The following is a 26,089-nucleotide window of genomic DNA, read 5'->3' as shown; positions in this document are numbered from 1 at the left end:
CAGTGCTTAGAACAGTGCCTGGCACATAGTAAGTGCTTAACAAATACCATAATTATTATAATTATTATTGAGAAAACTTTACCTTACTTTTCTTCCCAATTTCAGACCTTTTTAGATGGCAGCAGTTACTCAACTATTTTATTTTTTAAATTCTAGATTGCCTTCGGGCAAAGTATCAATTAAAGTAGTAGAAGAATAAGAGTCTACTTCTGATTCATTAATTATGTGCAACGTACCATTCCTCATTTGCATGATCTGTTCACCCTTGTGGAATGTCTTTCTGCTCTTAAACTTATTTCCCCCTTTTTTCTGTTTGTAGATATTTGATTTAATGGATGCCAAAGCTCGTGCTGACTGCATCAAAGAAATCGATCTCCTTAAGGTAAGCAGCAAGTAAAGAACTGCATAATGTAATTTAATGGTATAATGTTTAAAACGGATTGAGAAACTGTTTTGTCTTTGTATGCAACACAGCCCTTTAAATGCTGTCGTGCTGTCCCTTTAGATACTTTGTCCCATTTTAAATTGATTGAGCACAATCTTTCGTAAACAGAAGCTATTCTGTTCTTTATTTGAAGAAAACTGTAGGAGTTTAGAAGCAGAAATAATTTGGCATGGCATTAATACTTAGGCCTTTGTGTTAAAACTGAGTCAATATATCTTGTGAAAGGGTGTCTGCCCTTAGACTTAGAAAGGGTGAGAATCTAGGTTGCCCAAAGAGGCACTGGTTTGTTCATACCTTACCTTTTATCTCACCTTTACCTCAGAGAAGCAGCATGGCTCAGTGGAAAGAGCACGGGCTTGGGAGGCTGAGGTCATGGGTTCGAATCCCGACTTCACCACTTAGCTGTGTGACTTTGGGCAAGTCACTTCACTTCTCTGTGCCTCAGTTCCCTCATCTGTAAAATGGGGATTAAGACTGTGAGCCCCATGTGGGACAACCTGATGACCTTGTACCCCCCCCCCCAGTGCTTAGAACAGTGCTTGGCACAAAGTAAGCGCTTAACAAATGCTATTATGGAAAGAGCACGGGCTTTGGAGTCAGAGGTCATGGGTTCGAATGCCGCTCCACCACATGACTGCTGTGTGACCTTGGGCAAGTCACTTAACTTCTCTGAGCCTCAGTTACCTCATCTGTAAAATGGGGATTAAGATTGTGAGCCCCATATGGGGCAACTTGATCACCTTGTATCCCCCCCAGTGCTTAGAACAGTGCTCTGCACATAGTAAGCACTTAACAAATGCTATTATTATTATTATTATTATTGTCTACTTTCCCTCCTATTTCTTCCTACCCAGCCTCTCATCTATTTATTTCTGGAAGAGTGAAAGTTGGCTACGCCACTTATCAGCTATGTGACTTTGGGCAAGTCATTTAACTTCTCTGAGCCTCAGTTCCCTCATCTGTAAAATGGGGATTAAGACTGGGAGCCTCACGTGGGACAACCTGATTACCTTGTATCTACCCCGATGCTTAGAACAGTACTTGGCACATAGTAGTGCTTAACAAATATCATTATTATTATTATTGTTATTATTATTATTATTATTATTGTTATTATTAAAAGAGTTTACGTGGACCTTTTGAATTTTATGGAAGAGAGCCAGATAGACATTCCTTTTTCCCATGTCTTTGAAGTGGTATTTATTAAACCCCCCTGCCCACACCTTCCATTTAACCTTCCCCCCTCCACATAGGGCAGACCACCACTCTCCTCACCTTCAGTGCCATATTAAAATCACATCTCCTCCACGAGGCCTTTCCCAATTAAGTCCGCTTTTCCCCTACTTCCTTTCCCTTCCATGTTTTCTGTGCACGTGGCGGTAAGCTCGTTATGGGCAGGGAATGTGTTTATTGTTGTAGTGTACTCTCCCAAGCGCCTAGTACAGTCCAGCGCTTAGAACAGTGCTTTGCACGTAGTAAGTGCTTAATAACTGCCATCATTATTATTATTATTACTTAGCACACAGTAAGTGCTCAATAAATACGACTGACTGACTGACCGAATGTTTAGCATTTGACGTTCATCCACCCTCAATCCCAGCAAATTCATGTACCTAGCCTTAATTTATTTATTTATATTAATGATTGTCTCTCCCTCTAGACTGTAATCTCTTTATGGACAGGGAACTTATCTACAAACTATTGTTTTATACTCTCCCAAGAGCTTAGGGGGAGCAGCGTGGCATAGTGGCTAGAAAATGGGCCCAGGAGTCAGAAGGTCATGGGTTCTAATCCTGGCTCCGCCACTTGTCTGCTGTGTAAACTTGGGCAAGTCATTTCACTTCTTTATGCTTCTTGAATAGGGATTAAGACAGAGACTGTGTCCAACTTAATTTCCTTTATCCACTCCGGCACTTAGTACAGTGCCTGGCACATAGTAAGTGCTTAACAAATGCCATTATCATTATTAATATTATTATTATCAGTAGTACAGTGCTCTGCACACAGTAAGAGCTCCATAAATACCACCGATTTATATTAAGCATTTATTATTTGCTCAGCACCAGGGTAGATAGAAACATGATGATTAGATCAAACACAGTCCCTGCCACTTTGGGGCTTCCCTTTTCAAGAGGACGGGGGAAAGGTAGTTTATCCCCATTTTACAGATAAGTAAACTGAGGCCTAGAGATGTTAAATGACTTAATAAAGCAGCCTGGTTTAGTGGCAAGAGTATGGGCCCGGGAGACAGAGGACTTGGGTTCGAATACCGACTCCACCACTTGCTTATTGTGTGACCTTGGGCAAGTCACTTCGCTTCTCCGTCAGTTTCCTCAACTATAAAATGGAGAATCAGTCCTGTTCTCCCTCTTCCTTTGACTGTAAGCCCTAGATGGGGAGGGGACTATGTCCGACCTGATTAACTTGTGCCTAGCCCAGAGTTTAGAACAGTATTTGACCCATAGCAGAGGCTTAACAAATATAATAATAATAATAATAATAATAATAATAATAATAATAATAATAATAATAAATAATAGCTTTCCCATTGACATATAACAGGCCAGTGGCAGAGCCAGAACTCCACCCACCCGGCACCCTTCGATTCTCCTGAGCTTGCCTTCATTCATTCATTCAATCATAATAATAATAATGATGGCATTTATTAAGCGCTTACTATGTGCAAAGCGCTGTTCTAAGTGCTGGGGAGGTTACAAGGTGATCAGGTTGTCCCACGGGGACCTCGCAGTCTTAATCCCCCATTTTACAGATGACGGAACTGAGGCCCAGAGAAGTGAAGTGACTTACCCAAAGTCACATAGCTGACAATTGGCGGAGCCAAGATTTGAACCCATGACCTCTGTCTCCAAAGCCTGGGCTTTTTTCCACTGAGCCACATTGCTTCTCATAATCATAATCGTAATTATTGAGCACTTACAGTGTGCAGAGAACTGTACTAAGCACTTGGAAAATACAAGTACCAATACAAGTAGAGAAGCAGCATGACAGTGGAAAGAGCATGGGCTTGGGAGTCTAAGGATGTGGGTTCTAATCCTGGCTCCGCCAATTATGAACTGTGTGACTGTGGGCAAGTCACTTAACTTCTCTGTGCCTCAGTTACCTCATCTGTAAAATGGGGATGAAGACTGTGTGCCCCATGTGGGGCAACCTGTTTACCTTGTAGACTGTGAGCCCACTGTTGGGTAGGGACTGTCTCTATATGTTGCTAACTTGTACTTCCCAAGTGCTTTGTACAGTTCTCTGCACATAGTAAGTGCTCAATAAATATGATTGATTGATTGATTGATTGTAACCTCCCCAGTGCTTAGAACAGTGCTTTGCACATAGTAAGTGCCTAATAAATGCCGTCATTATTATTATATTATTATTATTATTACTCCAGCACTTAGAAGAGTGCTTGGCACATGGTAAGCGCTTAACAAATATCATTATCATTATCATTATTATTGTTATTATTGTTACAATACAGCAATAAAGAGAGACAATCCCTGCCCACAACAGGCTTACAGTCTAGAAACTATGCCTTCTCTAACCCACTGCTCAAGTCTTCCTTCCTGCATGGAATGCCTTACCTTCTCAAATGGAAAAATTCTGCCCTTTCATTAAGTCATCTCATGTGGAATGTATTTCAGTCAGATGTATTTATTGAGTGTTTTCTATTTTATGAGAATTTTACTAGGGAAGCAGCATGGCGTAGTGCATAGAACATGAGCCTGGGTGTCAGGGAGCCATGGGTTCTAATCCCGGCTCCACCACTTGTCTGCTGTGTGGCCTTGGGCAAGTCACTTCACTTCTCTGTGCCTCAGTCACCTCATCTGTAAAATGGGGACTAAGACTGTAAGCCCCACTTGGGACAGGGACTGTGTCCAACCTGATTTGCTTGTATCCACCCCAGCCCTCAGTACAGTGCTGGACACATAGTAAGCACTTAACATATCATAAAATGAACATACCATTAAATACCATAATAGTAATAGTAATAATAATTGTCATTATTATTATTGTGTGTATTTTTAATTTTTTTTTTAAATTGGGTTTTTTATTGTTCTATTGTTATTGCTATTTTATGGTATTTGTTAAGCTCTCACTATGTGCCAGACACTGTACTAAATTCTGGGGTAGATATAAGATAATCAGGTTGAATACAGGGCTGTCCCACGCGGGGCTCACATTCTTTTATAAATGAGGCAACTGAGGCACGGAAAAATTAGTGACATACTCAGGGTCCCAGAGCAGACTGTGACCTTGTGGGCAGGAACTCATCTGTTTGTTGTTATATTGTACTCTCCTAAGCAGTTAGTACGGTGCTTTGCACACAGTAAGTGCTCAATAAAAATGATTGAATGGCTGAATTAAAGTGGCAGAGCTGGGATTTCCCCTCCCATGTCTGTTGCCAGTTCCCTTTCGCCTTTTTTGCTTAGATGATGAGCCCCTTCAGGACCAGAGATCATGTCTTATTCCCACCCCCGATCTTTGCAGGACACCACGTGCAGACAAAGTTCAGAAAACAGTGCCATGTTTTCGTAGAATTTTCCAAAGCATTTGAGGCCGTCAGTGGATCTGGACCCGGCAGGCGCTCAGAATCGCCTTTTGTTGATGCTGATGCTGATGACGATGGAGTGTTAACTGCCTCCTCTCTCTCCACTTACAAAACCTCTTCTGTCTTGGCTGCTACCCTGACTTGGAAGACATTCTGAGCTGCTGAGGCGAATCATATTGGGAAATAGACTTTCTCAGTCTTTAGCCGGAGAGTAATCGTGTTGTGAATGATGTTTACTGCTTGCCGGTTTACAAGATTGGCGGTAATGCAGAATAGTTTGAAATATAGATCATCATCAATCGTATTTATTGAGCGCTTACTGTGTGCAGAGCACTGTACTAAGCGCTTGGGAAGTGCAAGTTGGTAACGTATAGAGACGGCCCCTACCCAACAGTGGGCTCACAGTCTAAAAGATATGTATTTGGGAGAGGAGCAAGAGTGGTAGCTTGAAGTCCTCGAGGGAAAGTGTTGCTGTTGAATGGGGCACTCTTGGTAGCCCAGTTTCAAATGGTTGACCTGTTGGTATAGTCTGCTGCTATGGAAGAATAGTCACAGATACAGAAAAAATTCTGAAATGGAGAACCAGGGTAAATATCGTATTGAACCGAAGTATTCTGGAAATATTAGCTATCACTCATTCTTAAATTGAATGATACGTCTTTCAATCAATTGTATTTATTAAGCACTTTGTGCGGAGCAATGTACCAAGCAGTGGGGAGAGTACAATATAATAATAATTATTATTATGGTATTTGTTAAGCACTTACTATGTGCCAAGCACTAAGCGCTGGGGTAGATACGAGGTACTCAGGTGTCCCCCGTAGGGCTCACAGTCTTAAACCCCATTTAAAGATGAGGTCTCTGAGGCACAGAGAAGTTAAGTGGCTTGCCCAGGGTCACACAGCAGACAAGTGGCAGAGCCAGGTTTAGAACCCATGTCCTCTGATTCCCAAGCCTATGCTCTTTAAGCCACGCTGCTTCTTTTAAAAGCAGAGTTCATTCAGTACTAAGGGCTTGGGAGAGTACAGTATAACAACAAACAGACACATTCCTGCCAACAGCAAGCTCACAGTCTAGAGGGGGAGACAGACATTAATACAAATAGATTCATTCAGTAGTATTTATTGAGTGCTTACTGTGTGCAGAGCACTGTACTAAGCGCTTGGAAAGTACAATTCAGCAGCAAATAGAGCCCACAGCAGGCTCACAGTCTAGAATAGATAAATAAATAAATAAATTGCAGACATATGCATATATTCCGTGGGGATGGGAGGGAGGATGAATGAAGGAGCAAGTAAGAGCAGTGCAGAAGGGAGTGGGAGAAGAGGAGAGGAGGGTTTAGCTGGGAAGGCTTCTTGGAGGAGATGTGCCTTCAGTAAGGTTTTGAAGAGGGGGAGGGCAATTTTCTTTCTGATATGAGGAGGGAGGGCGTTCCGAGCCAGAGGTAGGATCATCATCAATCGTATTTATTGAGCACTTACTATTTGCAGAGCACTGTACTAAGCACTTAGTAGGATGTGGGCGAGAGTTCGGCAGCGAGATAGAGAAGATGGAGGTACATTGAGAAGGTTAGCATTAGAGGAATGAAGTGTGCGGGCTGGGTTGTAGTAGGAGAGTAGCGAGATGAGGTAGGAGGGGGCAAGGTGATTAAGTGCTTTAAAGCTAATGGTCATTTGGTAGATATGTTCCCTGCCCCCGAGAAACTTAGAGTCCAGAGAGGGAGACAGACATTAAAATAAATTACGGATATGTTCGTAAGTGCTGTGGGGCTGAGGGTGAAATCCAAATACAAGAGCGATGCAGAAAGGAAAGGGAATAGGGGATATGAGGGCTTAGTCAGGGAAGGCCTCTTGGAGGAGATGTGATTTTAACAAAGCCTTGAAGGTGGAGAGGTTGATCGGCTGTCGGACATGAAGGGAGAGGGAGTTCCAAGCCAAAGGCAGGATGTGGGTGAGGGGTCAGCGACGAGATAGGTAAGATTGAGGTACAGTGACTAGGTTGGTTTTAGAAGAGTGAAATGAGAGTGCTAGGCTGTAATAGGAAATCAGTCAATCAATCAATCAATCGTATTTATTGAGCGCTTACTGTGTGCAGAGCACTGTGGTAGGAGGGGCAAGGTTATTGTGTATTTTAACACTAATGCTAGGGAGTTTCCGTTTGATGTGGAGGTAGATGGGCAACCAGTGGCGGTTCTTGAGCATTGGGAAGACTTGGACTGAATATAGTTTTAGAAAAATGATCCAGGCAGGAGAGTGAACTATGGGCTGGAGTGGGGAGAGACAATAATAATAATATAATAATAATAATGATGGCATTTATTAAGCATTTACTATGTGCAAAGCACTGTTCTAAGTGCTGGGGAGGTTACAAGGTGACCAGGTTGTCCTGCGGGGGGCTCACAGTCTTAATCCCCATTTTACAGATGAGGTAACTGAGGCCCAGGAAAGTTAAGTGACTTGCCCAAAGTCACACAGCTGACAATTGGCAGAGCTGGGATTTGAACCCATGACCTCTGACTCCAAAGCCCGGGCTCTTTCCACTGAGCCACGCTGCTTCTCTAGGGACAAGAGGCTGGGAGGTCAGCGAGGAGGCTGATGCAGTCAGCCTATGATCACTGATCCTGTGGGATAGGGTAAGTGATTGGGAGCAGAGGAAAGGGTGGATTTTAGGATGTTGTGAAGGTTGAATATGTGGGTTGAATGAGAAAAATGAGTTGAGGATAATGCCAAGGTTATAGGCAGGGAGGATGGTGGTCATTCATCTCCTGGGAATAGTGTTTAAGTGGGACCACAGAGTAGTTTTACGTAGAAGGAAAACATCTTGGGTTTTTCCATTCACTGGAAATACAGCATCTTTAAGCTGTTCTACCTATTTGCTTGTGCTTGTTTTTATATAATCTCATTGAATCAGAATTTATTCCCTGGAAAAACTACTAACGGGAAATTTGGCCTTTTTGTAAACTCCATCAATTTGTTCAGATGGCTGGAATGTCTTCTAATTCTTTGTAATCTAGTAATCTGCCCTGAGAGACTTAATGTGACTTCCAAGAGGGTCCAATTTACTTTTGCAGAATGGTTTTCACACTAGAAGGATTAGTTTCACCAGGTGCCAGAACTATATTCAGCTGAAAGACAATGATATGCAGGTGGTTAATAATTTATCCAATTGAAATGCTTTCTAATAAATATCAAAATTTTCCTTATTTTGATCTGGTTTATAATGTAATGTTTGGCAATAGCTGTTCTAGTTTACCTTTTTAGTGTTATCCAACAGTAAACTGGAGAAGAAACATGCTCAGTGGAAAGGCTTTGGAGAGTTCATGGGTTCGAATCCTGGCTCCGCCAGTTGTCAGCTCTGTGACTTTGGGCATGTCACTTAACTTCTCTGTGCCCCAGTTCCCTCATCTGTAAAATGGGGATTAAGATTGTTAGCCCCCCGTGGGACAACCTGATCACCTTGTAACCTCCCCAGTGCTTAGAACAGTGCTTTGCACATAGTAAGCACTTAATAAATGCCATCATCATTATTATTATTATTTATAAAACTGTGGCTTGATAGCATAATTTGGCACATTTGGGTGTAGCCGTCTACATATGACACAAACATTGTACTCAGTTTGGTGAGTCACGGCAAACGCAATTTCAGGTATAGAGAGTTGAGATGGAGAGTTGGGACACAAAAACTTCAAAGGCCTTAGTATTTAAGTTCTAGTAAATGTGAACATGACATTTAAGAAGTCCTTAAGACTAGAAAGCCTCAATTTTGAAATCGTGTTTCTTTTCTCTTTCAGCAACTGAATCATCCCAATGTAATTAAATATTATGCTTCATTCATTGAAGACAATGAATTAAACATCGTTTTGGAGTTGGCAGATGCTGGTGACCTGTCTAGAATGATAAAGGTAGGAATTTTATATTCTGAGTTTTCACCTTTTCTTGGTTTCTGGGCAGCATGGGAAGATATTTGTGACAAAGGGTTTATCTGTGGTTGTCATTCTAGACTGTAAGTTTGTCGTGGGCAGGGAATGTGCCTGTTTATGGTAATATTGTACTCTCATCATCATCATCAATCATATTTATTGAGCGCTTACTGTGTGCAGAGCACTGTACTAAGCGCTCTCCCAAGAGCTTAGCATAGTGCTTTACGTACATTAAGCACTCAATAAATGCGATCTGAATGAATGAATTAATGGAAGTGGCTTCAAATTATTCATGGTCCACAGATGACTGTATGTATCGGCTCTGGACCAAACCTGTGGCTTTCTGAATTTTGGGGGTAAATGTCAATTGCTCCTCAGGGATTTCCTCCATGGGATTTCTCCAGGACAGTAGTTCCCTGAGGAAAATCCCCGAGAAACAACTGAAATGTAGGAAGGGGGAAAAAAAAACGAACAGCAAAAAGGAAATCTGTGGCATCTTTGAATTCAACACTACCTGGGGATGGCAGGGTTCAGGTCACTTGTCTACTGAGTGATGAGATCTGTCATTGATCAATCAGTGGTATTTATTGAACACTTACTTTATTGAACACTTTATTGAGAAGCAATGTGGCTCAGTGGAAAGAGCACGGGCTTTGGAGTCAGAGGTCATGGGTTCAAATCCCGGCTCCACCACTTGTCAGCTGTGTGACTTTGGGCAAGTCAGTTAACTTCTCTGGTCCTCAGTTCCCCTCATCTGTAAAATGGGGATTAAGACTGCGAGCCCCCCATGGAACAACCTCATCACCTTGTAACCTCCCCAGTGCTAAGAACAGTGCTGTGCACATAGTAAGTGCTTAATAAATGCTATTATTATTATTATTATTATTATTATTATTATTATTATTGTTATTACTTACTGTGTGCAGAGATCTATGCTAAGCACTTGGGAGAGTTGGTAGACATGTTCCCTGCCCAAAATGAGCATAAGAAACTTCCTTCTTGTCTTTGGTTTCCAGTAATGTATTGAAACCTTTTTTCTTAATGGTATTTGTTAAGCGCTTACTATGTGCCAGGCACTGTATTTATCACAAAATTCCCTTTTCATACAATTTCAAACTCTTAGGTTCTTTTAAAAGATAGTCCTTACAATCCTTACTATTGAGTGTACATTTCCTTTTGAAATCCTATATCCAATTGTTTCTCCAAATCAGAAATAGGTTTTCCTTTTCACTAAATGTTCAGTGTAGTAGGCATACTAGAGGTATGGGACTCAGACCGTGGTGTTTTTTCCTCCTAACTGTCTTGTCAAGCAGAATTATTCTAGAATTTAGGGAGTTGGGAATATACCCTTTCTACTTGCTGATAGGAAGTTACTCTAATTGTAATAAGATGCGCCTACTCTCCTAGCCCAATTCCCCAGAAACACCTAGTATTTCACTTGGGTTTCAGCACCTTTTTTTTAATAAAGTAGTAACATCTTGCAAACTTCCAGAAAGAAACTCCAAGATCAGTGAGACGCAGCAACGTAGCCTAGTGACTAGAGCATGGGCTTAGTATTCATTCATACATTCATTAAATCATATTTATTGAGTGCTTACTGTGTGCAGAGCACTGTACTAAGCGCTTGGGAAGTACAAGTTGGCAACATATAGAGACGGTCCCTACCCAACAATGGGCTCACAGTCTAGAAAGGGGAGACAGACAACAAAACAAAACAAGTAGACAGGTGTCAATGCCATCAGAATAAATAGAATTATAGCTATGTACACATCATTAATAAAATAGAGTAATAAATATGTACAAATATATACAAGTGCTGTGGGGGGGAAGGGGCAGGGCAGAGGGAGGGAGGGAAGGAGGTGGAGGAGAGGACAAAGGCGGGCTCAGTCTGGGAAGGCCTCCTGGAGGAGGTGAGCTCTCAGTTGGGCTTTGAAGGGAGTAAGAGAGCCAGTTTGGTGGATGTGTGGAGGGAGGGCATTCCAGGCCAGAGGTAGGTTGTGGGCCAGGGGTCGATGGTGGGACAGGGAAGAACAAGGCACATTGAGGAGGTTAGCACAAAGGAGCAGAGTGTGTGGGCTGGGCTGTAGAAGGAGAGAAGGGACGTGAGGTAGGAAGGGGTGAGGTGATGGAGAACCTTGAAGCCGAGAGTGAGGAGTTTTTGCTGGATTCGAAGTTTGATAGGCAACGACTGGAGATTTTTGAGGGGAATGACATGCCCAGAGCGTTTCTGTACAAAGATAATCCAGGCAGCAGAGAGAAGTGTAGACTGAAGCAGGGAGAGACAGGAGGATGGGAGATCAGAAAGGAGGCTGATGCAGTAATCCAGTCGTTATAAAATGAGAGATTGAGCCAGCACGGTAGCGGTTTGGGTGGAGAGGAAAGGGCGGATCTTGGCGATGTTGTGGAAGTAAGACCAGCAGACTTTGGTGACGGATTGGATATGTGGGATGAATGAGAGAGCAGAGTCAAGGATGACACCAAGTTTGCAGGCTTGTGAGACAGGAAGGATGGTAGTGCCATCTACAGTGATGGGAAAGTCAGGGAGAGGGCAGGGTTTGGGAGGGAAGATAAGGAGCTCAATCTTGGACATGTTGAGTTTTAGATGGCTGGCAGGCATCCAGATGGAGATGTCCTGAAGGCAGGAGGAGTTACGAGCCTGGAGGGAGGGAGAAAGAACAGGCCTGGAGATGTAGATTTGGGTGTCATCAGTGTGAGGACAATAGTTGAAGCCGTGGGAGCGAATGAGTTCAACAACGGAGTGAGTATTGATGGAGAACAGAAGAGGACCGAGAACTGACCCTTGAGGAACTCCTACAGTAAGGGGATGGGAGGGGGAGGAGGAGTCCATGAAGGAAACTGAGAATGAATGGCCAGAAAGATAAGAGGAGAACCAGGAGTGGACGGAGTCTGTGAAGCCAAGGTTGGATAGCATGTTGAAAAGAAGGGGGTGGTCCACAGTGTCAGAGGCAGCTGAGAGGTCGAGGAAGATTAAGATAGTGTAGGAGCCATTGGATTTGGCAAGAAGGAGGTCATTGGTGACCTTTGAGAGGGTAGTTTGGTTGGAGTGTAGGGGACGGAAGCCAGATTGGAGGGGGTCGAGGAGAGAGTTGGAGTTGAGGAATTCAAGGCAGTGAGTATAGACGACTCGTTCTGGGATTTTGGAAAGGAAGGGTAGGAGGGAGATAGGGCGATAACTAGAAGGGGTGGTGGTGTCAACAGAGGGTTTTTTTAGGATGGGGGAGACATGGGCACGTTTGAAGGCAGAGGGGAAGGAACCAGTGGAGAGTGAGCGGTTGAAGATGGAAGTTAAGGTGGGGAGGAGAGAAGGGGTGAGAGTTTTTAGAAGATGAGAGGGAAAGTCAGAAGAACCTGGGTTCTAATCCCAGCTCCGCCACTTGTGGGCTGTGTGACCTTGGTCTAGTCACTTAATTCTTTGGGCCTCAGTTACCTCATCTGTAAGATGATGGCACAGTTGGGAGAGTACAATACAACTGGGTTGGTCAATACAGTCTCTGTCCACAATGAGCTGACAGTCTAGACGGCAATACAAGACACAGGTGAGGCACAGGTTATTGATTCCTTACTAAATGTAGGTGTGTTCTGGAAAAGTCTGACTGAAAGTAAATGAGACTATGGACAATTTCAATTTTCATAAGGCTCTGTATAAATGGAAAGGGTTAGGTTCCCGAGAAATGATTTTCACCCTTCAAAGGATTTTATACACACAGTTTTTAGTAATTTTAAAGAAGCAATTTAATATATCATTGATGGTTTTGAAATTTGATTGAAGTGGTGGAATAATAATAATAATGGTATTCGTTCATTCATTCATTCATATTTATTGAGCACTTACTGTGTGCAGAGCACTGTACTAAGCACTTGGGAAGTACAAGTTGGCAACATGTAGAGACGGTCCCTACCCAACAATGGGCTCACAGTCTAGAAGTCGTTAAGCCCTTACTATGTGCCAAGAACTGTTCTAAGCGCTTGGGGGGATACAGAGTAATCAGGTTGCTCCACTTGAGGATCACAGTCTTAGTCCTCATTTTACAGATGAGGTAACTGAGGCACAGAGAAGTTAAGTGACCTGCCCAAAGTCACACAGCTGACAAGTGGCGGAATAGGGATTAGAACCCATGACCTCTGACTCCTGAGCCCATGGTCTTTCCACTGAGCCATGCTGCTTCTCTTTGATTCCCTTGGAATTAAAGGGTAGATATTCTGCACAGCACTTTTTTTCTGAAAGTATTTTTACTTCTGTCTCCCCTGCTAGACTGTAAGCTCCTTGAGAGCAGGCATCATGTCTCCATATTCTATGGTTCTTGCTCAGAAACTCAGATAATCTGTAAACAATAGTTTTTAAATAAATGCCATTGATTCATTTTCTCATAAAACAAATGGGTTTCTGGGTTTCTTCTTGCTACTCCCAGGTATTCTACTGTTTCTAGGGATGTTTAAATTATGATGGTGAGCAGTTAAAATAAAAACGAGTTAGATATGTTTAGGTCATACATGAACTGAATTTACATAACAATATTGGTTTTCAAATGATGTGGGAGCTTTATGTGGTTTATGGCACAAGCAGTGACGGCCAGTCTGAAGTACATTAGAACCTTGCACTGTTTTAAAGAAGTATCGGTGTCATCGGAATTTATTGATTGCATTGTGTTCTGAGTTCAAGGCATTGTACTGGGTGCTTGAGAACATATAAAAGAAGTCAAGGATATGATTTCTGCCATTGAACTTGCACTCTAAAGAGGGAAAGAGTAGATAGAAAAGGACAGATGTAACGTAGCTCAAAGTAACACAATAGGAAAATAATACTCTAGGAAATAAAAATGATAAACCGAAAACAAGGTTGGAGCCAAAAGTAGATACAGCACTTTAATATGGTCATGAGAAGCAGCGTGGCTCAGTGGAAAGAGCACGGGCTTTGGAGTCAGAGGTCATGGGTTCAAATCCCAGCTCCACCAATTGTCAACTGTGTAACTTTGGGCAAGTCACTTAACTTCTCTGTGCCTCAGTTCCCTCATCTGTAAAATGGGGATTAAGATTGCGAGCCCCACGTGGGACAACCTGATCATCTTGTATCCCCTAGTGATTAAAGCAGTGCTTTGCACATAGTAAGCGCTTAACAAATACCATTATTATTCACCTTGTTACCTCCCCAGCACTTAGAACAGTGCTTTGCACATAGTAAGTGCTTAATAAATGCCATTATTATTATTATTATTATTATTATGAGAAGCAGCATGGCCTACTGGACAGAGCACGGGCCTGTGAGTCAGAAGGACCTGGCTCCGCCACTTGTCTGCTCTGTGACCTTGGGCAAGTCACTTCACTTCTCTGTGCTTCAGTTATCTCATCTGTAAAATGGGGATTAAGACTGTGAGCCTATATGGACTGAGCCCAACCTGATTGGCGCTTAGTACAGTGCCTGGCACATATTAAGTCCTCAACAAATACCATAAAAAAAGTGATAGTGTGACCCTTATGACTACGTGAGCGTCTTCCCTGATCCCCCTGCCTTCAGGACATCTCTACTTGGACGTCCTGCCAACACCCCGTTCAGAGCCTTATTGAGGGCACATCTCCTCCAGGAGGCCTTCCTTGACTAAGCCCTTATTTCCTCTTCTCCCACTCCCTTCTGTGTCACCCTGACGTGCTCCCTTTATTCATCCCCCCTCCCAGCCCCATAGCACTTATGCACATACCTGTAATTTATTTATTTGTTCATTCATTCATTCATTCATTCAATCATATTTATTGAGCACTTACTTTGTGCAGAGCACTGTACTAAACACTTGGGAAGTACAACTTGGCAACATATAGAGATGGTCCCTACCCAACAGTGGGCTCACCGTCTAGAAGGGGGAGACAGAGAACAAAACAAAACATATTAACAAAATAAAATAAATAGAATAAGTATGTACCAATAAAATCAATCAATCAATCAATCGTATTTATTGAGCGCTTACTGTGTGCAGAGCACTGTACCAAGCGCTTGGGAAGTACAAGTTGGCAACATATAGAGACAGTCCCTACCCAATAGTGGGCTCACAGTCTAAAAGGGGGAGACGGAGAACAAAACCAAACATACTAACAAAATAAAAGAAATAGAATATATATGTACAAGTAGAATAAATAAATAAATAGAGTAATAAATACATACAATCAATCAATCAATCGTATTTGTTGAGCGCTTACTGTGTGCAGAGCACTGTACGAAGCGCTTGGGAAGTACAAGTTGGCAACATACAGAGGCGGTCCCTACCCAGCAGTGGGCTCACAGTGTAATAGGGGGAGACAGAGAACAAAACAAAACATACTAACAAAATAAAATAAATAGAATAAATATGTACAAATAAAATAGAGTAATAAATACGTACAAACAGATGAGTGGGTTTTTTTTTTAATGGTATGTGCCAGGCACCGTACTAAGCACTGGGGAAGATACAAGCTCATCAGGTTGGACAGTCCATGTCTCACATGGGGCTCACAATCTTATTCCCCATTTTACCAATTAGGTAACTGAGGCACAGAGATGTTAAGTAACTTGCCCAAGGTAACACAGTGGCAAGTGGTGGTGCCGGGATTAGAACCCAGGTCCTTCCAATTCTCAGGTCTGTGGTCTATCCTACTAGGCCATGCTGCTTTTCTTTTGAAGAGGAGGCTTTTGATATACCTTTTAATGGGAGGATAATTTTTAATGTGGGAGCTTTGATTGTTCTTTTGATGTGCATGTTACCTTTATAAGACACCATAAAGTATGTATGAAATGCTGAGGTGCACTTTGAAGTTTTATTTTTCATGAAAGTGCTTATCTTAAAAAAACAAACTGAGGATAGGGAATGTGTAGACTTGCAAAAGGAAAAAAAAAAGAAGAAGAATATATTTAAAAATACCCGAACTATAGAAAATCAATTTAAGATCATATTTCATCATCATCATCATCAATCATATTTATTGAGCGCTTACTGTGTGCAGAGCACTGTACTAAGTGCTTGGGAAGTACAAATTGGCAACATATAGAGACAGTCCCCACCCAACAGTGGGCTCACAGTCTAAAAGGGGGAGACAGAGAACAAAACCAAACATACTCTCAATCAAGACCAGATAATCCGGTTGTGAGTGTAGTGTCAGGAACTAGAAACACTGGCATAATGAAGCAGTAATGCCATCTTGCTCTGCTTTGGCTGAGGCTCCAGGCTTGTCTTTTCTTATGCCGTTGAGGCGTTTCCTACCCATAGCGACACCACATCTCTCCCTTAACGCCCTGCTCTACATCTGCAATCGTTCTGGTGACGTATCCGTAGAGTTTTCTTGGTAAAAATACAGAAGTGGTTTATCATTGCCACTTTTCGCGCAGTAAGCTCTAGTCTCTGCCCTCGACTTTCTGCCATGCCGCTGCTGCCCAACTTTTTTGATTTGTAGCAGATTACCTTCCATTCACTAGCCACTGGCCGAGCTAGGAATGGAATGGCTAGGCCTCTGCTTGACTCTCCCTCCCGTAGCCGAGACTGGTAGAGGACTGGAAACTTTCCAGGCGCGACCCTGACAGGGTAGAAGCTCCAGAGAATGACGTATATATGGTGAATCAAAGAGGTAATGCAGTGCTTTACACACAGTAAATGCTCAGTAAATACGATTGAATGAATGAATGAAATATTTATCTTTAGAGGTCTCATAAGTCTATAATATAAGTCTATATTATCATTATCATTATAATGCAGGAGGGGCTAAATGTAATGGCTTCAAGGCACAGGAGCCAGGGCAAGAGGGGTAGAAGCTTTCTGACTTTCAGGGAGATTGCTTGCATTTATATGTTGCCAACTTGTACTTCCCGAGCGCTTAGTACAGTGCTCTGCACACAGTAAGCGCTCAATAAATGCGATTGGTTGATTGATTGATTGATTTAGGCCACTGCAGTTTTTCCTTGCTGGGCACTGCCATTGCTACTGACTTGGAATGTTTTGTTCTAATTGCTAATACTCCAATTCACACCTTTTGCACTGGTGGATTGGGTTGAGCCACTTTCAAAATAGAGGGATGGGAGGATGAATCAGCTGGGAGGACCACTTGTTTTCGTGGGGTGGAGACAAAACTGGGCAAGGAACCATTGATGAATTCAGTCAATCACTGGTATTTATTGAGTGCTTAGTATGTGCAGAGCACTGTACTAAGCTCTTGGGAGAGTACAGTGGAACAGAATCAGCATACACGTTCTCTGCCCATCATGAGCTTACAGTCTAGAGAAGCAGTGTGGCTCAGTGGAAAGAGCCCGGGCTTTGGAGTCAGAGGTCATGGGTTCGAATCCCGACTCCACCACATGTCTGCTGTGTGATCTTGGGAAAGTCACTTAACTTATCTGGGCCTCAGTTCCCTCATCTGTAAAATGGGGATTAAGGCTGAGCCCCACATGGGACAACCTGATCACCCTTTATCCTCCCCAACGCTTAGAACAGTGCTTTGGACATAGTAAGCACTTAACAAATGCCAATTATTATTATTATTATTATTAGTATTAGTAGTAGTAGTAGTAGTAGTAGTAGTAGAGGGCAGCCTCTTCAGCCATTAGCTGGTGGGCAAAGAGAGCATCCACAAAAGATACATTTTCTGGGCCATTCTCCTGAGATTTTCAAAAGCTGATGAGAAGCAGCATGGCCTAGTGGATAGACCATGGGCCTGGGAGCCAGAAGGACCCACGTTCTACCCCTGGCCCCGCCACTCATCTGCTGTGTGACCTTGGGTAAGTCACTTCACTTCTCTGGGCCTCAGTTACCTCATCTGTAAAATGGGGATTTAAACTGTCAGCCCCATGTGGGACATGGACAGTGTCCAACCTGACTGGCTTGCATCTACCTCAGCACTTAGTATGGGGTCTGGAATGTAGTATGTGCTTAATAAAACAAACAAAAAAAATAATAACTACTTACGGGTGACCCCGAAAGCACTGCTGCTTTCTTTTGTAGATGGGAGGACTCATGCCAAAACTAGCCCCCTCATAGATTTCCATCTATTTGCCTTCTGCCTAGGTTATCTACAGAGGTTTGTGGTGACCCTCTACCTCATCTTCCCATTTCCCTTCTTCCAACCCCTGTCCCTTCCTCCCCCAGCTCAAACTGGATCATTCGTTCATTCATTCAGTCATATTTATTAAGTGCTTACGTGCTTGGGAAAGTACAACACAACAATAAAGAGTGACAATCCCTGCCCACTCTTATTTGACCTCATTTAAGCACTACTAACTCATTTAATAAGTCTGTCACTATAGTGAGAAGGGTGAGAACTTTCCAATGCTATTCATTTTTTCCCTCTGGCCAAGGTGAATCATCAGAGCTATCTGATTTCCGTTTTAGAGACGTCTCACCCCACTGCAAAAGTTTAAAAATGACAACCAAAAAAGCCCTTTGGAAACTAGTAGAGCAATAAGCAATGCCAAAGTCATTAAAGTAAAAATGCAGCTATCAGAACGGACGACAGTTCTGAATAGCACCTAGCCAGGATGAGGGGAAAGGCAAACAGCAATTCTTGTGCCAAGGAAGGAAGTCTTTTCTGAGAGCCGTTTTCCTAAAATTTGAAGTCCTGTCAGAGTTAGGGAGGTGCACGGCTGGCTGTAATATAAGTACAGATCATTGCCCAAGGCTGAATGAAAAACTAAATGATAGAGCAAGTGTGGGGAAAGCTATTAAGTGGACTAAATAATTGAAGATTTAGGCTTTTGATTGGCACAAGGAGCCTTTTGCTCCTGCCTAATCCTGTTTCTTCTCCTGCTGCTCCCACACTATAAACAAAGATTGTTGTGACTAGATGACTCACTGGTGCAGTAACTGCCATTGCAGTGACACACAAAAAATAAAAACAAACAAAAAACTAATAAAGGGTTGAACTCAAATTCAGTTCTCCACACTGTTATTCATTCATTCATTCATTAGAGCTCACCTCCTCCAGGAGGCCTTCCCAGACTGAGCCCCTTGCTTCCTCTCCCCCTCGTCCCCCTCTCCATCCCCACATCTTACCTCCTTCCCTTCCCCACAGCACCTGTATATATGTATATATTCTTGTACATATTTATTACTCTATTTATTTATTTATTTATTTTACTTGTACATATCTATTCTATTTATTTTATTTTGTTAGTATGTTTGGTTTTGTTCTCTGTCTCCCCCTTTTAGACTGTGAGCCCACTGTTGGGTAGGGACTGTCTGTATATGTTGCCACCTTGTACTTCCCAAGCGCTTAGTACAGTGCTCTGCACACAGTAAGCGCTCAATTAATACGATTGATGATGATGATGATGATTCATTCAATCAATTGTATTTATTGAGTGCTTACTGTGTGTGGAGCACTATACTAAGCACTTGGAACGTACAATTCAGAAACAGATAGAGACAGTCCGTACCCAACAACAGGCTCACAGTCTAGAAGAAGGAGACAGACAACGAAACAAAACAAGTGGACGGTGTCAATACCATTGAAATAGATAAATAGAATTATAGAAATATATATATGTCATTAATAAAATGAATAGATTGATAAATATACACAAGTACTGTGGGGAGGGGAAGGAGGTGGAGCAGAGGGAGGGGGTGGGGGCTATGGGGAGGTGAGGAGGAGCAGAGGAAAAGGGGGAGCTCAGTCTGGGAAGGCCTCCTGGAGGAGGTGAGCTCTCAAGTAGGGCTTGGAAGGGAGGAAGAGAGCTAGTTTGGCAGATATGTGGAGGGAGGCCATTCCAGGCCAGAGGTAGGACGTGGGACAGGTGTCGAAGGCGGGACAGGCAAGAACGAGGCAAAAGTGAGGTTAGCAGCAGAGGAGCAGAGATTGTGGGGTAGGCTGTAGAAGGAGAGAAGGGACGTGAAGTAGGAGGTGGCGGGGTGGTGGAGAGCTTTGAAGCCAATAGTGAGGAGTTTTTGCTTCATGTGAAGGTTGATAGGCAACCACTGGAGATTTTGAGGAGGGGAGTGACATGCCCAGAGCATTTCTGTAGAAAGATAATCCTGACAGCAGAGTGAAGTATAGACTGAAGTGGGGAGAGACAGGAGGATGAGAGATCAGAAAGGAGGCTGATGCAGTAATCCAGTCGGGATAGGATGGGCAGGGAACATTTCTGCTAATTCTGTTGTATTGTTACTCTCCCAAATGCATAGTACAGTGCTCTGCACATAGTAGGTGCTCAGTAAATAATAATAATAATAATGGCATTTATTAAGCACTTACTATGTGCAAAGCACTGTTCTAAGTGCTGGGAAGGTTACAAGGTGATCAGGTTGTCCCACGGGAGGCTCACAGTCTTAATCCCCATTTTACAGATGAGGTAACTGAGGCACAGAGAAGTGAAGTGACTTGCCCAAAGTCACACAGCTGACAATTGGCGGAGCCGGGATTCGAACCCATGACCTCTGGCACCAAAGCCCGGGCTTTTTCCATTGAGCCACGCTGCTTCCTAAATACCATTGATTGATGGATTCTAGTCCTTTGGTCAAATGCCAAGTCCCTAAACTAGATCAATTCTGACCATTGACCGTAGTCATCGGATGGACTATCCGTTCTTAGATTTTGATTCGTTCCTTTCTCCCAGTTTCTGGAGAAAAGTGGAAAGCTCCTAGAACCTGATCCTGGTCTCTGCAGGGTGGGCCTTAACTTAATTCTAGTCTTTCCGAAATGAACACCCAAAACATGGAAGCTCCTTCAGGATCACTTACAGACCGATGTCTGGGACACAAAATCAATCAATCAATCAATCAATTGTATTTATTGAGCGCTTACTGTGTTCAGAGCACTGGACTAAGTACAAGTTGGCAACATATAGAGACAGTCCCTACCCAACAGTGGGCTTACAGTCTAGAAGGGGGAGACAGAGAACAAAACCAAACATATTAACAAAATAAAATAAATAGAATAGATATGTACAAGTAAAATAAATAAATAAATAGAGTAATAAATATGTACAAACATATATACACATATACAGGTGCTGTGGGGAAGGGAAGGAGGTAAGACGGGGGATGGAGAGGGGGACGAAGGGGAGAGGAAGGAGGGGGCTCAGTCTGGGAAGGCCTCCTAGCCTGGCACACATGGCACACATGGCACATGGCACACATGGCACAGACAGGATTACATGTTCAAGAGACGTTAGCTGGGGCATTCAGGGAGACAGCCATAATAATAATCATTATTATTATGGTATTTGTTAAGCACTTACTGTGTGCCAGGCACTATATTAAGCTCTGGGGTGGATACAAGCAAATCGAGTTGGACACAGTCCCTGTCTAACATGAGGCTATCAGTGTCAATCCCCATTTTACAGATGAGATAGCTGAAGCACAGAGAAGTAAAGTGACTTGTCCAGGGTCACACAGCAGACAAGTGGCAGAGCCCGGATAAGGACCCGTGGCCTTCCGACTCCCGGGCCTAGGCTGTATTCACTATTCCATGCTGCTTCCTATTGGAAAACATCCTCACTGATTCCCACATAGGTAGACAATAGAGCTTTACCCAGGCTGGAAATCCAAGGCCTGCATCTTTTCAATTCCTGTCTATGCCTGGCCCAGGCTTGGCTGTTGCCCATTCATTCATTCATTCAATCATATTTATTGAGCGCTTACTGTGTGCAGAGCACTGTACTAAGCGCTTGGGAAGTACAAGTTGGCAACATAATGCCAGCTTGGCCCAGTACTAGCTGGACACAGAGGCTGCAGCGCCTCCAGAATAGAAATGCTTAATGCCAAGCCTGACAAGAGTGGAAACCGCTTACCAGGAAGCTTTGTGGTGCTGGACTCTAGATAAGGTTGATCTTATCTTAGAGAAGCAGCGTGGCTCAGTGGAAAGAGCACGGGCTTTGGAGTCAGAGGTCATGGGTTCGAATCCCAGCTCCGCCAACTGTCAGCTGTGTGACTTTGGACAAGTCACTTAACTTCTCCGTGCCTCAGTTACCTCATCTGTAAAATGGGGATTAAGACTGTGAGCCCCCTGTGGGACAACCTGATCACCTTGTAACCTCCACAGCACTTAGAACAGTGCTTTGCACATAGTAAGCACTTAATAAATGCTATTATTATTATTATTATTATTATCATTATTATTATTATTATTATTATTATCTATGGACTGCTGAAACCAACAACCTGAGGCTACCCTGCGTGTTCCTTAATAAATACGATTGATTGATTGGAAATCAGTTCCCAGCCATTTCCAGTTGGTGCCTGGCATTTTCAGTTTAGTGGCAGTATGGGGCCCCACCTAAATCGAAGGGGGCAAGGAGGTGAGGGATCGTGGGAGGTCAGAGGTCCTTTCAAACCTGACTCAAATTTTGTTTGATTTGGATCGTACTCTCCTAAGCAATTAGTACAGTGCTTTGTGCATAGTAATTGCTAAATAAATACTACTTGTCTGCTGTGTGACCTTGGGCAAGTCACTTCACTTCTCTGGGCCTCAGTTACCTCATCTGCTAAATGGGGTGAAGACCGTGAGCCCCGTGAGAGACAGGAACTAAGTCCAACCTGATTTGCTTGTCTCCACCTCAGTGCTTAGTAAAGTGCCTGGAACGTAGTGCTTAGTGAAAACCACAATAATAATAGTAAGTATTATTATTATAATATAGTATTATTATTAATTAAGTATTATTATTAATTAATAGTAAGTATTATTGATTAATCCTACCAGGAACAGGGGCTCAGATCCTGGGGGCTTTCCTAGCCTGTTCAAAGATCTTGAATAGAGCATCCCTTTGCTAGGAGAGTGTGCTGTGCTTCCATTTCATATCACAATTTGGTCCCAGCAAACATAGGATTTTTGGACACACTGAAGCAATCCCTTTATTAGTTGTGGCAATCCATTCATCACTGGAATTTGAGTGCTTACCATCTGCAGAACACTGTATTAAGCATTAGGGAAAGTACGTGTTAATATGACAACAGCAATATCATTCTTATTATTCTATATTAGCTTCAGGCTGAAATACAGTGCTAATAATTTAGAGAAAAGAACCTGTATTTTTCTCTCTACTTTTTCTTGCACAGAGTGAACTTTCTACATTTTCCCTTCAGCTACCACATCGGTGGAAATTGTCATAGAAAACATTTTCATTTTTTTAATCTTAAAATATCTAGGGCACATTTATGTTTAATATTTCTCTTGTGCAGTGAGAAGTGGTGTTCCCTCAAGATGTAAATTAACAATGAATAATTAGAGTGAAACACCCTTGGAAATTTTGGGGGGGGCATCGAGGAAAGAAAATGTTATCCTTAAAATGATCAGATATGTGCAGTGTAACAAGGTTTATAAATCTACTTTTTGAAAAAGAAAATTACAGGACTTAGTGTCTCGAATGGGCATTTCTATTGCTCATGTAAAATGTATAAAGGGTGCACCTCTACCATCATCACTGTTATCAATATTTATTATTAATAATAATAATTACGATGATGAAATAATGATGATGATGATAATAATGATGATAGTTGTGTTATTTATCCAGTGCTATGTTCCAAGCTCTGTACTAAGTGCTGGAGTAGATACAAGATAATCAGTCCTTGTCTCACATGGGGTTCACAGTCATGTTAAGTGACTTACCCAAGGTCACACAGCAGGCAAGTGGCAAAGTTTGGATTAGAACCCAGGTCATGTGACCTCCAGGCCTGTACTCTTTCCACTAGGTCATGATGCTTCCTAATTGTCTACCGGCTTCCATCCCCTTCACTCCACAGAAACCTCCCTCTCAAAGGACTGTTCTCCTTCTTGCCAAATCAGTCAATCAATCAATCAGTCAATCGTATTTATTGAGCGCTTACTGTGTGCAGAGCACTGTACTAAGCTCTTGGGAAGTACAAGTTGGCAACATATAGAGACAGTCCCTACCCAACAGTGGGCTCACAGTCTAAAAGGGGGAGACAGAGAACAAAACCAAACATACTAACAAAATAAAATAAATAGAATAGATATGTACAATTAAAATAAATAAATAAATAAATAGAGTAATAAATATGTACAAGCATATATACATATATACAAATCCAATGACCTCTCCTCCATCCTAATCCTTCTCGACTTTTCAGCTGCCTTCAACACTGCGGACCATCCCCTTCTCCTGGAAACATTATCCAACTCTGGCTTCACTGACTCCATCCTCTCCTGGTTCCCCTCTTATCTCTCTGGCTGTTCATTCTGATTCTCCTTTGAGGGCTCCTCCTTTGCCACCCACCCCCTAATTGTGGGGGGAATCCCTCAAGTTTCAACTCAGTGTCCCCTGTGTCCATCTACACCCACTCCCTTGGAGAACTCATTCTCTCCTATGGCTTGAACTACCACCTCTATGCGGATGATACCCAAATCTACATCTCCAGCCCTGATCTCTCCCTGTCTCCAGTCTCGCATCTCCTCCTGCCTTTAGGACATCTCTACTTGGATGTACTCCCGTCACCTCACACGTAACATGTCCAAAACAGTGCTCCTTCTCTTCCCACCCAAACCCTGTCCTCCTACTGACTTTCCCATCACTTTCCCATCCAGTAAATGGCACCACTATCCCTCCTGTTTCACAAGCCTGTAACCTTGGTGTTATCTTTGACTCCTCTCTGTCATTCAAACCACATATTCAATCCATCGCTAAATCCTGTTGGTTCCAACTTCACAACATCACTAAAATCCTCCCTTTCCTCTCCATCCAAACTCTTACCATGCTAATACAGTCACTCATCCTATCCCGCCTGGATTACTGCATCAGCCTCTTTGCTGACCTCCCAGCCTCCTGTCTCTCCCCACTCCAGTCCACACTTCAGTCTGTTGCCTGGATCATTTTTCTTCAAAAACTTTCAGGACAAGTCATCCCACTCCTCAAAAAACTCCAGTGGTTGCCCATCCACCTTTGCATCAAAAAAACCCCTCCTCTCCATTGGTTTTAAAGCACTTGACCACCTAACCCCCTCCTACCTCACCTTACTTCTTTCCTACAACGCAACCCACACACTTTGCTCCTCTAATGCTAACCTTTTCACTGTGCCTCAATCTCACCTATCCTGCTGCCGACCCCTAGCCCAAGTCCTGTCTCAGGCCTGAAACACCATCCCTCCTCAAATCTGACAGAAAGTTACTCTCCCCCTCCCCAAAAGCCTTATTGAAGAGACCTCCAAGAGGCCCCACTTTTTCCTCATCTCCCACTCCCTCCTACATCACACTGACTTGTTCCCTTTGCTCTCCACCCTCTCCCAGCCCCACAGCACTAATGTTCATATTTGTAATTTTATTTATTTGTACTACTGTCTCCCCCCTCCTCTAGACTGTAAGCTCATTGTGGGCAGGGAATGTGTCTGTTTATTGTTGTACTCTCCCAAGTGCCTAGTACAGTGCTGTGCACACAGTAAGTTCTCAATAAATACAATTGAATGAATGAATGAATGAAAGCAGAATAATAGGCGATTAAAAACACACAATAAAAAACACAGTCCTTGCTCTTAAAGGGTATACAGTCTACTGGCAGGGGAAGGCGGGTACACATTGTATGGATATAGTGAAAACAGGCAGAAAACAGAAAACAGGCAGAAAAACCCAGATTCAACTGGTAGCAATAGAAGTAAGCAACACAAGCACTTTCATACACCTACAAATTATTAGTGTAGGTGACTCTTGGGATATCAGTACCAGGTAGGTGGGGTCCAACTCAGGAATGCTTTCTGGAGAAGAAAGCTTTTTTTTTTTCTTAACGGTTTTTGTTAAGCGCTTCCCATGTGCCAAGCAGTGTACTAATCACTGGGGTAGATACAAGTTAATTGGATTGGACACAGTCCCTGTCCCACATGGGGCTCACAGTCTAAGTGGAAGGAGTTGAATTTAATTCCCCTTTTTCAGATGAGGAAGCTGAGGCCCAGAGATGGATGTTACGCGACTTGCCTAAGGCCAGACGGCAGACAAGTGGTGGAGCCAGGATTAGAACCCGGGTCCTGTGATTCCCAGGCCCATGCTCTTTTGACTAGGCTACACCGCGTCTTTTAGAAGGGCATTGCAGGCAAGAGGAATGTTGTTTGGCCAATTTGAGGGGAAAGAGATTCCAGGCAGGGGGAAGGATATGTTGAGTGGATCAGAGAGGGGAGTTGAGAGTAAAGTTCAGTAAGAAGGTTATCTTAGGAAGAGTGAACAGCGTAAGCTACATTGCAGCAGAATAATTTAAAGT

At 42.9% G+C, this 26,089-nt stretch overlaps 1 protein-coding gene and 1 non-coding gene across 4 annotated transcripts in view; one reads left to right on the top strand and one right to left on the bottom strand.

The window, feature by feature from the left end:
• NEK7 (NIMA related kinase 7) overlaps window positions 1–26,089 on the top strand; it is a 176,622-nt gene that overhangs the window by 81,962 nt on the left and 68,571 nt on the right. For all 3 annotated transcript variants that reach the window (XM_038745467.1, XM_038745466.1, XM_038745468.1), the window contains 2 exons: window positions 320–382; window positions 8,797–8,907. In XM_038745467.1, coding sequence (XP_038601395.1) covers window positions 320–382; window positions 8,797–8,907 — 174 coding nt within the window. The remainder of the gene's footprint in view (window positions 1–319; window positions 383–8,796; window positions 8,908–26,089) is intronic.
• Window positions 16,352–16,489, bottom strand: LOC119927891. The gene has a single exon (XR_005450857.1). It is a non-coding gene; the product is annotated as a small nucleolar RNA SNORA7 (small nucleolar RNA).

The sequence above is a fragment of the Tachyglossus aculeatus genome, chromosome 4, assembly GCF_015852505.1.
Source record: "Tachyglossus aculeatus isolate mTacAcu1 chromosome 4, mTacAcu1.pri, whole genome shotgun sequence".
NCBI classification, from domain to species: Eukaryota; Metazoa; Chordata; class Mammalia; order Monotremata; family Tachyglossidae; genus Tachyglossus; species Tachyglossus aculeatus.
This window is presented reverse-complemented; position numbering and strand designations above follow the sequence as displayed.